At 39.0% G+C, this 14,757-nt stretch overlaps 1 protein-coding gene across 2 annotated transcripts in view; it reads left to right on the plus strand.

The window, feature by feature from the left end:
* Positions 1-5,214, plus strand: part of CPZ (carboxypeptidase Z) — a 65,767-nt gene extending 60,553 nt beyond the window's left edge. Inside the window, exon 12 of one of the 2 annotated variants that reach the window (XM_073342631.2) lies at positions 839-1,050. In XM_073342631.2, the coding sequence (XP_073198732.1) occupies positions 839-874 (36 nt within the window). In that variant the 3' untranslated portion in view covers positions 875-1,050. The other variant, XM_073342632.2, reaches the window with a different exon arrangement.
* Positions 5,215-14,757: the final 9,543 nt, after the last annotated feature.

Raw genomic sequence — 14,757 nt, forward strand, 5'->3', positions numbered from 1 at the left:
GAATTAAAGTTAAATACATGCTTATCTGCTTTTCTGAAGAGGAGTGGATTTACACAGCTGTTTAAGCGCTTTCATGAATTGGGGCCTCATGCAGCACTAAGGTTTAGGAACACAGAAAAGAAATTAAGAGCAATGAAAGTTACCTGACAGCCTCCATTTCGACTTGACTAGTCTCTTTTTCAGAATGTCAGAACTACTTTGCAGTGTGACATGTCCCCCAGAGGGACTATAATATCAGTCTAAACTCCACACCCAAAAATAGCTTATCTTATATGTGAATTACAGCACATGCTAGTGAGACTCCCTCTCCTTCTAAGTCAAAGCCTATGTTTTTTTCAATTCCCTTCCAACCACATATTGAACATTATTGACCTATGTTTTTGTAGCATCCGCCTTAATAATTAATTTCCCAGTCTCCATTGTTACCTTTGTTCATTCAAGCAGGATGCCATCCACAAAGCTTTTTTCATTAACAGGCATTTGGAACTGCTAAAGGTCTAGGGAACACTCTTCAGAGAGCTTCATCATTAATATGCCAGTGCAGAAACTCCTCAATGGATTCACAGTATACAGATGTAATTAATAGCCTTTAAGAAGGTGAAGAACAGGGAGAAGTGTTTGCTAATGTTATATTTGAAGTTTCTCTTTTAATTATACAGTAGAGATAATTTAGAATAAGCAAAAATGCCAAGGGAAAAGGAAAATTAATTTACACTTCACAAGAATTGTGAAAACTCCTATTATTCTAAAGAAACTCCGAGTCAGATTATATTTGTCCCTTGCACCAATGTGATGGGGAAGGCAGGCAGAAATGCCTTCTTTTGTCCCCCCTGTGCAGGAGGTGGCCAGAGTTATGATCCCTGCAGTCCCCTGAAGAATTCTCTTGCTTTTCCAAAGAGGGAAGGAGGAGAAGATTTCTCAAGCTGGGCATCCAAAAATGGAGGCACCCAAAATCATTAGTCACTTTTGATTGACCATTTCTCTTTGAATATAATATATAATGTTTATATTTGCATAACTCTCCTGATTTTCACACCTATATACTATGCTTCCATCACACAGGTGAACTAGGCTGCTTTCAAATGACATCTCCATTTGCATGCTGATAAAGTCCTATGAAGTAGCTGTTGAAGTGGACAGTTTTTTAGCAGCTCAGCAAGCCAGTCCCTTTTCCTAGAAGCAAACGTTTGCTAGGATCTTAGTTTAATTTTTTTTAAACAATTGCTTTAAAGGGCAGTGATGACAGCCTTCACAATATGAACAGAACGTAAACTGATCCAATGGTGGCTGCAACAGACTGAAATAATATCTCTGAGAGGTGGGCATTCTCCTTATTCATCTCAGTGGGTTAACCCCAGAAGCTTGTGATGCTACTCTAAATGTCACCATTAACTCTTTCACTGTTGCATGCATGAAAGAAGAAGGATGATCATATTATTAAGATCTGCACAGTATGCCATGAATTGGTGTCACATTTTGATGTCATGAGTGAGCCAAATTGGTTTGTGGGCAGAGCTTGGGAGAATATCACCACTTTCCCCTCCAATTCTAACTTTTTCTTTAACTTTTAGTAGTACAAAAGGCCAGTTATTAGAAATGTATGCCAAAGTATTTGAACAGGGAAACAACATTTTGAAATAAAGAAAATTTGGTACATTATTGATATTACTCATGGATACTCATCACTGCAGTATCTGACTGAAAAGATGAATTATTGATGGAGATGTAAATATATACATAACTATAGTATATATTTGAAAGGCAATTGTAATTATGTATATGGGCTTTAACTTCAAAAGAAGGGACGTCTTAATCAACATATATGTATTTGATATATGTATTTAACTCAGAGAGGTTAAGGCTGTGTGCAGTACTACCTCCAGTGACTCAAAACCATGAATACCTGCCTCAAGGCAGACTGCTAGGAACCAGGGCACAAACCCCAAATTGGTTGTGAGTTCTATACTTAGAGTTCACCAAATGAATTACCAAGTGGAAATGCCTCAGGCATTATAACAGTCTCGACATGGAGTCACAGACAGTCCCCGTGGGTACTCTGCTCTACCGAACCACGCAGGTGAGTGCATGTTTGTGATAGGTGGTCCATTACACCAAGAGACACAGCAATATTCTACCAGTTATTACCAGTCCCAAAGGATCAGTCACTTACCCCAGGTCAATTTGCACCTTAGATTCTATACCAAAGACAACACTAAAAAAAAAATTAGTTATTTATAAGGTTAAAGCAGGTTACACACACACACACGATTTACAGTCTTATGTTTCAAAAGGTAACAGAATCTTGTATAATAAGCAAGCTCTATATGTCCTTTAGGGGACTAACCCTGGTTAAGTAGCTGGGGATCTCTTTCTTATGCCTAGAAACATTTTGCCCTCAAGTCCAATCAGCAGAGATAATCAGTTCCTTCTTGTTAGGGGTTTTATTCCGCTCCTGCCATGTGCTCTGAGCTGCAAGCTCAGGTGATAGGAAGAGTCCACATGCATGACTCACCTTCACAGGAAGGAGGGCAAAATAAAAAAAGGCTTTTGTCCTCCTGTTGACAGTATTTAGGATATTCCAGTTGTAACATTCCCACAGTAGTCCAGCTGGTATTGAAGGACATTTTCTTTTCGGAAAGGCATAAAACTTTCTGTTAAAAATTGGCCCTTCACACTAATATCTTCATAGCTCAGACCTAAGTTAAGGGTTTGTTACTGGAGTTGGTGGGTGAGATTCTGTGGCCTGTGTTGTGCAGGAGGTCAGACTAAACGATCATAATGATCCCCTCTGACTTTATAGTCTATGATTCTATGTCTCTCTCCTGTCTGGTGATTTACACAGTCAGAGAGGTTAACTATACAACCGCTCATATATTATCTTGCAATAAGGGATATAGGTGTTATGTAAGTGGGATTAATGCATGCAGATACTCACAAACATTCAGTAGAGTTTAAACAGTAAACACAATCTTCTAATTCTAATACCTATTTAACACTATGAACACACAAGTGAGCTAGATTAATTCCAGCTATGTAGTTGTCAGTGTTCATTTGAGACATGGGGACCTCAATACTGAGATGGCAGCTGGCCTGCCAGTGTCACACACTAAAACTACTCCCACTGATTTGCGGAAATCCTTCCAATGAATTGTCCAATGACAAGTTTAGATGACTTGTTTGAAGCCATATATAGGAAGTAAGTGTTAGAGCCCAGATTAGAATTTGGGAGCTTCTGGATTCTATTACCATGCTCAGTCCACTATATGAAGTCTGAGTTTCTATTCTAACTTACTGGATAAAATCCTTGCCCCCATTGAAGCAAATGGAGAAACACCCAGGATTTCATCCATTACTTATGTCCATCAATGATTTTGTCTAATCAGTGATTGTTGATCCCTCGATTCGAGGATGACCTCTACCATGGATTTACATATGGGTCCTGAGATGACTCAGGAGCCCGATCCTGGAACCGCAAATCTGCCTGCAGTAGGTACAGACATTTTGTGGCAGACCAGCGGCTTGTTGGGAGAAAATTATTTCTTTTTCCTTCCTCCTCTCTTTTCAGCTTTGAGGGGAAGGCACTTTGTGGCCTCTGACCACCACGGGATCTCTGACCATGGGTGAGCTCAGAGTAGAGGACTTGTTTGGTAGGCAAGAGTCTGGCATCCACACACAATGCCCAGCGCAGTGAAGTTGGTGCAGGAGGATCATTGCTTCAATGTCTAATCAGTAACCAACTGATAACTGATTCGTTAGCTAACACAGCCCCATAGTTACCCTTCTGCTTATCTCCATTCTGCTTCATAGAGAAAAGATGTAATTAGCCAGGTGCAATCAATTCTTACTGCTGGCTGTTGCCCAAATGTTCTAAACAATATTAAATTTACATCCAATAATACTAATTACATTTAAGGCCATATAAAAATGATGATTTATATTCCAACTAAACATATAACAGTGACTGCAGATGACACCAATAATATATGGTTAATGAGGACATGACTGATAAAATCTACATAAGTTAGAGTAATAAAAAATGACTTCAGTACTCTCTGTTTGCTTTATTCATCTTTAACTGAAAATAAAGATAACTTTTGTCAGCAGAAGATAAAACTGCATAGATAAAAATCACAATCAAATTTGCACAGTAAATAGCAAACCTCAAGTACCACCAGCTAAAACAAAGACCAGGCACTATGTTATGCTGATAGAAGGTAGCTGCAAAGATATTACAGCAAAATGTTTATTTGATTTTAAAGCGTCCTGTATTCAAATGAATGTTCTTAAGTCACATTCTGGTTGGTTCAATCACCTCTTGCCTCACACATTCAAAACCCAGTTGACGAAAAATCCATAAAATCTGACTGTAAAGGTGAAACCTTCAATCTATTGCAGGAGTAAATTGCTAATAAATAGAACTGAGCACACACGAAGAAGGAAACGCAGGTGGCACATATAGTATATGAATGTAATGGAGGAAAAAAAGTCTTTTTAAAATCATGAGTTAATTATTAAAGGACTAGATCATGCAGCCATTACTCACCATGGAGAACACTTACACTCTCAAGTAGTCCAAGGTGCGTAAAGGATACCCAATCTAGCCCTAAATAAATTGTACCGTACAGGAGAACTGAAGATACTGTGACTGAGGCCTTGTCTATACTAGAATTTTTTGCCACTTTAACTATACCAGTATAATTAAAGCCATACAAGCCCCCTTGTTTGGAGGCAGTTCTATCAGTGCAAAGGCATTTTATACCAGTATAGCTATTCTCATTCCGGAAGAGGACTAGCATTCCAGTATAGGTCATCTTTATACTGAGGACTTGTCTACACTTCCTGCTAAATCGGCACTGCTGCGATCGATGCAGAGGTGTCTATTTAGTGGGTCTGGTGACCCACTAAAGTAGATGGCAGGGCACTCTCTGGTTGACATCTATATTCCACCTCCCCGAGAGGTGGAAACACAGTGTAGACACTGCTGTAAGTCGACCTAAGTTATGTCAACGTCTGTTACCTAACTTATGTAACTGAAGTAGTGTAACTTAGTTTGAATTGGCTCATTAACACTGACCCCCCACTTGGTAAGACAACTCCCATCTTTCCATGTGCTGTGTATTTATACCTGCCTACTGTATTTTCCACTCCATGCATCTGATGAAGTGGGTTTTAGCCCACGAAAGCTTATACCCAAATAAATTTGTTAATCTCTAAGGTGCCACAAGAACTCCTTATTGTTTTTGCTGCTAGAGTAACACGGCTACCACTCTGAAACCTTTCAACATATGTACTCAGAGGCAAGTTATGGAAGGGTGCACAATTAGGGAAGCCCTTTGCATTGAAACCATATTGTATTTCCTGCACGTTGCCCACAGTCAAAATCCTGTGCAGCAGATGCTTCATGGCCTTGCACAACTGGATGACAACAGCCCCACCATAGATTTTCCAATAGCAAACTGATTGCCCATTCCAGTATTGCAAGCTTCCAAAGAGCGCTTGCTACCCATTTCTCCACCGTCAGAGCAGCTTTCCTTTTGGTGTCTCTGCTCTGCAGAGCTCAGCAAACGTCTCTAAGAATATAGTCTCCCCCATCCGAAAATTCTGCAGCTACTACTGGTCACCCCAGGTTTCCATCACGATCCAGCCCTACCACTCAGTGCTTGTTTCATGGGCCCAAAACCATTGTTCCACCATCCGCAGCTGGTCAGTTTCATTCACTGTCTTTATCATCCACTCCTCCTCAGTAGTCCAGCTGCCTGAATGGCTGCTGTCGTAGGTGCTGTGGTTCTGAAAAGAAAAATCATTTGGCGGAGCCTTAAAATAGACAAGAGAGCTCCTCTAATCTGGGCAGCATCCCTACCTTTGGCAGAAAATAGAAAAAAAAGAGTGGATTATGGGAAGGAATTGTGGGAATTTTTTAAAAACAGTGCAAGCAGAGAGAATTGTGGGAATTTTGACTCCAGTCTACCGCAGTTTCCTGAGAGAAGTGACACTATCCCTGTCATAAATATAAAGGGAAGGGTAAACCCCTTTGAAATTCCTCCTGGCCAGGGGAAAGCTCCTCTCACCTGTAAAGGGTTAAGAAGCTAAAGGTAACCTCGCTGGCACCTGACCAAAATGACCAATGAGGAGACAAGATACTTTCAAAAGCTGGGAGGAGGGAGAGAAACAAAGGGTCTGTGTCTGTCTGTAGTCCTCTTGGCCAGGGACAGAACAGGAATGGAGTCTTAGAACCTTTAGTAAGTAATCTAGCTAGGTATGTGTTAGATTATGATTTCTTTAAATGGCTGAGAAAAGAATTGTGCTGAATAGAATAACTATTTCTGTCTGTGTATCTTTTTTGTAACTTAAGGTTTTGCCTAGAGGGGTTCTCTATGTTTTGGAATCTAATTACCCTGTAAGATATCTACCATCCTGATTTTACAGGGGGGATTTCTTTATTTCTATTTACTTCTATTTTTTATTAAAAGTCTTCTTGTAAAAAACTGAATGCTTTTTCATTGTTCTCAGATCCAAGGGTTTGGGTCTGTGGTCACCTATGCAAATTGGTGAGGCTTTTTATCCAACATTTCCCAGGAAAGGGGGGGGTGCAAGTGTTGGGAGGATTGTTCATTGTTCTTAAGATCCAAGGGTCTGGGTCTGTAGTCACCTAGGCAAATTGGTGAGGCTTTTTACCAAACCTTGTCCAGGAAGTGGGGTGCAGGGTTTTGGGAAGTATTTTGGGGGGAAAGACGCGTCCAAACAGCTCTTCCCCAGTAACCAGTATTAGTTTGGTGGTGGTAGCGGCCAGTCCAAGGACAACGGGGGGGAATATTTTGTACCTTGGGGAAGTTTTGACCTAAGCTGGTAAAGATAAGCTTAGGAGGTTTTTTTCATGCAGGTCCCCACATCTGTACCCTAGAGTTCAGAGTGGGGGAGGAACCTTGACAATCCCACAATACACCGCAAAAATTTCCCAAAAGGTAGTGCACCAGATGGTGTAGCGGGGACACTGGGATGCCTACTCACAGTGTCAAACATCTTTTGCTGATCCAACCTGATGCTATGAGAACATACACACTGCACAGTCAAAGGCAGCCAAATGTGAAATAGCCATGTTGACAGCAATATGCCGGCAGAACTTTTGTGGGTAAAACTTTCTAGTGTAGACAAGCCCTTAGAAACAACACTGCCTTGTCATGACTACAAAAGGAGTATCAGAAGTAACAGCAGTTACCACTAGCCTGCCACGACTTTAAGCGATATGGCTGCAAGGCCTGGGTCTGGGCCACCTGTACAGATTTCTCTTGTAGTGATTATTATCTCCTCCTGTAACTTTGCCACAACGAGACACCAGAGCATTCAGGGAAAAATTCCCACAGCAGCACCATCAGAGTGAATCCTGCTGCTGCAGAAAGTTGTGACACTGTAAAAATGAGTTTGCAATGCAAATAACTCAGATGCAGACCATCGGAATGAGCTGTCACCCCTCTTCTATGGGTAGGGCTTGTTGCTGGGAGTTAACATGTCTTTTTTCTGGAAATTGTGAAGCTATTTGTTTTAAATTGCTTGCCCATGATAAACATTTAAGCTGAAATGAGCTCTTTTCCTTTGCTCGCAATGACAAATACAGTAGAAGCCACTTAATTACTCCATGATAAATGGCACACCCAATTAATTATGATGAGTGCCAGGGGAAAAAACCGATGTGAGGGAAACCAATGACTCTAAACAATGGAAAAGTCTGTTTAAATTTCATTCCTGGAGTTGTCTATAGTCTATTCACAATAGTTAAAGAGCCATTAATTGGTGTTTTCTATCACTAACTTTGTAATTGTTTGGCCTCTTGTTCATTTTATGCTCATAAATGAGTCAAAATTACCTTAGTAAAGTGTTTTCCCTGAAATGATTTTTTTAAAACTCCATAAAATAAATATGAATTTGAAATGAGCACAATGGTCTTCATTATCCATTCACTCTTGTAGGTGTAAATTGGGAGTAACTACAATACACTACAGTTAATAGAGCTATGCTGATGTTAAACTGCTGTAAATCCGTCGATAATCAGGCCCAGAATATTTTTAGGATAGCCTGATAAGCAGGACAATCACCATGCAGAGTCTTAGCTGTTTAAATGAAGGTGCCACTTTAAACTGATTTAGTTAAGCCAGTGACATTGGCAAAGCATAGGTTTAAAGCAGTAAATGATTACATAGAGGAGAATCAGTCCCTAATGTACCGTCTGCCAGTTTGTGGTTTATTCACTTTATACATATCTGACTTTAGAAGCAGACACCTTTTGGTTCCTTTAGATAATGAATCAGGGTACTTGTGATGACCACCACACAATTCATGTTTCTGTGTTTATCAGCTGATTTGAATGGTGGAAGATGGATAAAAAATGCCTAATAATTTAATATATGACCATTAATTCTTTGAAGTGCCCAGAACAGATCAGAATTAATTCCAGTACATTTTAAAATATCCTTAAACCTATATATCTATATTTAGTATTATCAATTTACAAACCATAAATTTACAACCAGTGAATGGCCTCTCCTGGAATTATGGACTAGAGAAAATGAATGACTTCAGGCTACCTATTTGTCCACCCGCTCTTGTATGCCAGTTACCAATTTCTAATAAATTCCCATTACCTTAAATGTTATCACGTAAATAAGGAGTAAGTATATAGTATATAATATAATATATTGTATAATGTAAGTGTATATTATAAAGGTTTATAGCAATATTGCATGTCATTTAGGGAATGATTGGAAATAGGATGTTTATTAATATTTTGTATTTCTAGAGGATTTTCCAATTCAGTAGCTGAAAGAACTTTATAAACATTAAGAGCCAAGTTCTCTTGTAATTTATTTGCAGTGTTATTGTAGCTATGTTGGTCCCAGGATATAAGAGAAACAAGGTAGGTGAGGTAATATCTTTTATAAGTTGGTCCAGTAAAAGATATTACATTATCTACTTTTAGAGTAGCAGCCGTGTTATTCTGTATCCACAAAAAGAAAAGGAGTACTTGTGGCACCTTAGAGACTAACAAATTTATTTGAGCATAAGCTTTTATGAGCTACAGCTCACTTCATCGGATGTAGCTCACGAAAGCTTATGCTCAAATAAATTTGTTAGTCTCTAAGGTTCCACAAGTACTCCTTTTCTTATCACCTACTTTGTTTCTCTTGTAAATTACATAAGTCTAAATCCAGAGTAGCTCTACTGATTTCAATGGAATTATACTGAATTCACATTGATGAATGCAAGAACAAAATGTGTCCCTAATTAATTGGCCCTAAATAAGACAACACAGAGCAAAGTAGGTAAGTATTAATTATTATTATTATACCGGTATTATTGTATCCATTTTCTAGAGTGAATTGCCTAAGGTCACACCAAAAGTCAGTGACAGAGTCTGTAATAGAATCCAGGCCCTGGCTCCCATTCCCATGGAAGTCTGTCTAGAAGTCCTGGCTCCCAAGCTCATGCTCTAACCGCTAGATCACATTTCCTCCAATAAAAGGGGAAACAGTAAAAAATACTGGTACTTTGTCACTTTAAATACACAGCTGGTTAAAGATGCTTACAGAGTCACTTTTTAAAAAAAAGTGCTGATGGTCAAAGTAAGCTGCACCCAAAAATTCAGTTTTAAGTACCAAAGGGAAGGCTTTGCTATAACTCTGAATTGAGTAGTCCTTACACATGGGAGAAGTGTCACAGTAGATAATAGAGACTGCTGCTGTTATAAAGGGATGGCAGAACTGGGCCTGAAATACTGCGAATAATGGAAATGAGACAGTGTTTGCATTTTTTCTTTTCTGAAATACATTTTAAGGCTCTGCCCCTTTAACGTTCTCTTCTAATTAACTAATGTCAGAGAGCACCCTACATGCCATATGTTTCCCTCTACCCCTCCATTTGGTGTTGGTTAGATGTAAATAGACTCCCACAGCTGATATCAGGAAGTGACCTGGTCATGCAGCCAAGAATGAGTTCACCTCCACCAATTGAAATCTGAGTGGTGGAGCTAAAGACTTCATGCTGGAAACTGGAGTGCCCTGAGAACCCTGCAGTGGTGCTTCTCAGCAATCAAAGACAGGTTATAAGGCCAAAATGTTCAGACCCAGGCCCAGAAATTTAGGTACCTAAACCCATATTTGTGCTCCTATATCAGTCAAGGTTAGGTACTATTATATGTAGCCTGTGGATTGTATTTATACATAAGGTTGAGTTTGGCCTTTCAAACATTCACCCTCCATGTGTATTCTTCATTTCCAGCTACAGTTTTCTTTGCTTTTACTAAACTTCTACCACACAAAGTCGCAGATTTGGGACTTAATGTATCCAGATTAGTTGTTTTGGGTGGTATCATTGTGCCTGGCCAAATATTGTAAAATTACGCAGGGATAAAAATCTTGAAGATCTCTACCAGAAGTAAGAGTCTTGATTTTTTTTTTAAGAGAGGGGTCATTTTTTGAGAGATGCAGAGAAAAATCTTCTAAAGCTGGAAGCTCAGAGTCCCTGGAGTGAATGGAGTTCAATGTACCATGGATAATTTGTTTGCTTTGCAATTATTTTCCGTCAGTGGAGACAAATTGATTCGTACAATAAAATTGACGGTCACTGCAAGGCTGCTGGCTTTCTAAACTATGAAAGGATTTGACTAGTTTAAGTGAGTACTACATTTTTGGAGTCCTGGAGTTTCATATTTACTGGTAAAATCAGGATGATAGTATTTGTGCTAAACTGGAGCAGTGTGTGACATAGGAGGATAAATCCCACCAACTGATTGCCTATGTGAAATTCACCATTGTGTAACAACAGAAATGATTAACAACAACATAGCAAACAGCCTCGTTTATTTATTACTGGCCTGCTTTGAGAGCTATTTATAAAAAGGAAAAAACAAAAAAGAAAAAATAAATTATGGCAGAGCAGACAAATATTTCTCCTAATGGGTTGAAGCAAATATAAATAATTACTTTCAAAATGTCTGCTCAATTATTAAAGAAAATTAGTTATTTAACATGAGCCACAGAAGAGGATTCTGTGTGACGAGAAGGTTTGTGCATTAGAAAACCACAGAGCTAAAGCTTATTTTAAATGCAGATACATGAGCAGAGACTAAATCATATCTACACAAAGTATTCCAATGTAGCACTTATCCACAAGTAGGGTGGGATGTTGTAAAGGAGGAGGAGATGCCAAACTTTCTTGCATCACTTCTAGATATTTTGGATGGGATTTGCAAAGGAGGCTAAAGACACCCAGAGCCTTTGGAACTGGATAGTAGTTGAGCACCTAATTTTCCTTGGCTTCTTTCAAAACCTTGGGATAAGTCTACACTGCTACTGGGAACCTGCTTCCCATTCAAGGGAGACAAATATTAGCTAGGTCTACTTGAGTTAGCACACTGGCTGCAGCTGCATGGACGGCAGCTCCGGCCAGCCACCAGAGTATTAACCCATCTGAGCCCTGGGTATGTATTTGGGCAGCTAACCTGAGCAGCTGTCAGTGCTGCTGTGGCCACACGGCTATTTTTAGTGCTAACTGGAGCAGAGCTAGTGCACTTCTGTCTACCTTTGCTGGGAGGCATGCTCCCAGACGCAGTGTAGATGTGCCCTTTGTGCTCACCTTTAGAATTCCAAGGCCTGCTCCTGCTTTCATTGAAGTCAGTTGCAAAACTTCAGTGGGAACATGCTTTTATGATGTGTACTAATACTGGCCAGTTAGACTACAATTCTGCTTTCACAGAACTAGTACATGATTGATACATTCTGCCATATTCCATCTGGAGGTTGAATATGCTAAGCAAATCACTGTACCTAATCTGCTTCCCAAATCTGAGCAATCCTTTCTTCACTGGTACCCAAAGTTCAGTGAATCACTTCAGTTAAACTACATTCAGATCCTCCAAGTGTTAAAGTTGCACATGCCAAAATCAGGATTATATTAGTAACGCTGTCAGTTTTGCATATATCCAAGACCAGTGCTAAACAAGATAGAAGTGTGCTAAGATCAGGCTCGTTTCTCTTTACACAAACTTAAAGGACCAGGGAAAAACTGATATTGTACAGTTCAGGCACATTTGACTGGGCTAATATATAAGGTAAACAAAGGACTCCAAGCAGTGATCAAAGGGCAGTACCAGGGGCCAGTGACATGATCTTTAGGTGTGAGAAAGAAAGTTTTGAGGAAGAGGGTCACATGTTTGAAAGTTCAGACAATCAGGCTTCAGCTTGACCTGTCTGCTGAACTGGGAGTAGTTCTCCCCTAGCTACTCATGTGAGATGAGGTCAGAGGTTACCAATTACTTAGGGAGGCTGAGAAAGTTGTATGAAGCTGCTCTCAGCTGCCATATCACATTAGTATCAGGCCACTTGCAGGTAGGCCATAGTGGTTAATGCTTCATTTGATTTCATTGATTGTGTTCAGTTTGCTATTTCAGTGGCAGCAATGTACCATTTATCTGCTGCGTCAAGCAGCTTTTTGTATCTAAGATACAATAGGGTACCACAGAACTTTACTCAGGAAGCTTGTTATCCCAATCAGAGCATTCATATGTAAAATATTTCCATTTGCATAACATAGGTGTTATTTTAATTGCTTAACTGTTGGCCCTGTAACACTGTTTTCCTTTTCACGATTCTAATCACTGTGTCTTATACTGAGTACATGCTGCAAAATGTGCAACTGCAATTTGTTACACATTATATATATAACTAGGCAGTTCTGTTAACTAAGGGTTAGGATTTTGATCAAATTAAAAAGTTACTTAAGCTAAATGTGGAGAGAATAATATGCAAAGATAACTATTTTGTGAGTGCCATATTTCTTCTCCTTGATCTGCGGGTTTTTTTGTGCATTCTTTGAAAGTAATAACTAGAGTTAGAAGACGTTTAAAAAAAACAGTTTCACAGAATTTTGCATGAAAAGGTCACACTTTTTAACAACATTTTATTGTAAATTATTTCCATAGCCACGGACCAGGACCCCATTGTGCTAGGTGCTGCACAAACACAGATCAAAAAGACAGTCTCTGCCCCACAGAGCTTACAATGTAATGATAAGACAAGAGATAACAAATGGATGCAGACAGACAGATGGGGGAATACAAGGAAACAATGAGACAACACTGGTCAGCATAATAAGCCTTGGTCTCTTTCTAAATATTACAAAAATATACATATACATAATGTTTTCCTTTTGTTTCACCTAAATCTAAGTGAGGGTGGCCCTGTACCTATATAATAATATCAAAAGGATACAATTTTACATAATTTCATCCATAATTTTGAAGACCATCCAAAATTATAATTAATGTCAACAAAAATTGTGGAAGGGGATATTCCACCTTGTGTTTCAGGGCTTACACCATCTCGAACTATCAGAGATCAGGATAAAACCTATGTGGGGGGCAGATTAGCCCACATCTACCTAGCGTGGGTTCTTACACCTTTCACTGAAACATCTAGTGCTAGCCACGGTCAGAGACAGGTGGACCTGGGGTCTGATCCATCTGGCCATTCCTATCTTCCTAAAGAGCTCCCCCCCCCCATTTTTTTTTTCAAAACTAGAAATGTTCAAGAGTTCTTTAGTTTAAGAGAAAAAAATCATTCTAAAAATGGCCAATGTTTGCTCAGAAATAGTCATTTTTTTGGCTACACACCATCATATTTTCACTGGAAAGTCGGCTAATTTTTACATGAAATATTCATGTACCTTACCAAAATTTTCTAGAAAAAGCAAAGTCCACTTTGAGTTTACAATGAAATGAAAAAATACCTTGAACTTAGATTTTGAGTTCATTATTAATTTGTCACACATCCCTATTATAACTTACATTTATAATCTTCATTCAGAATATTCCCAGAGACCTTTATAGACTTACATAAATTTGACTCAAAACTGAAAGATACATAAGGAATCATTTTATCCATAACTGAAACTTCATTGCTCCTTACCACTTAATCCACCTTTTGGGTGGAAGTTAGCAACCAGTGCACCACAGCACTAAACATATGTTTCCCAGTACCATATGATGTAAGTTTGTCTATATCCACTCATGGTTACTGTAAATCATTTTTCCATCAAAGAACAAAGGCAAGAATGAGCAAGAATGTCTATGACATTGTGAAGATGCAGTCACAGTATACTGGGCTCACAGCATGTGACACTGCACAGATTTTGACACTATTTTTCAGGAACAATTGTAGCACATTAATTTCCTTCAAAATATTGTCTTCTCTTTTTCTTTAAAATGAAACTTTCATCTCCACCCTGCTTCCCGCTTCCTTCCTTCCTTGTTAGCTTTCTCCTTTTTCCTTTATCTTCTTATCTTTTCCCTTCTTCTGACATCCTGCCTGGCAATTGACTATGGTTTAGTCATATACCAGTAAGATATTTCTGTGACTTGAGAAGTGACACATACAGTTTTAACTATTATTGTTGAATAGGATATTATGTGGATTCTTCACTATCACATATTTTCTGGGTATGAAAAGTGGGCTAGAAAAATCTAAAATAAATGTAAATAAATGAAGAGTGTAGTGATTGCAGCTTGGACTTCATGACAATCTTGTCTTTCAGTTTATAAACAGGTAAAGACAAAAGCAGTCTTAGAGACTGATCCCATTCCCATTGAATTCAGTGGGAAGTTTATCCTTGGTTTCCATGGGAGCAGGATCAGCCCCTTCATTTGCAGTGACTTGTAAAGCAAAAAGAAGCTGGGAACCTTGTGAAAGATGGTTTCATGCCACAAAATTA

This window comes from Lepidochelys kempii, chromosome 4, assembly GCF_965140285.1.
Source record: "Lepidochelys kempii isolate rLepKem1 chromosome 4, rLepKem1.hap1, whole genome shotgun sequence".
In the NCBI taxonomy this organism is placed as follows: domain Eukaryota; kingdom Metazoa; phylum Chordata; order Testudines; family Cheloniidae; genus Lepidochelys; species Lepidochelys kempii.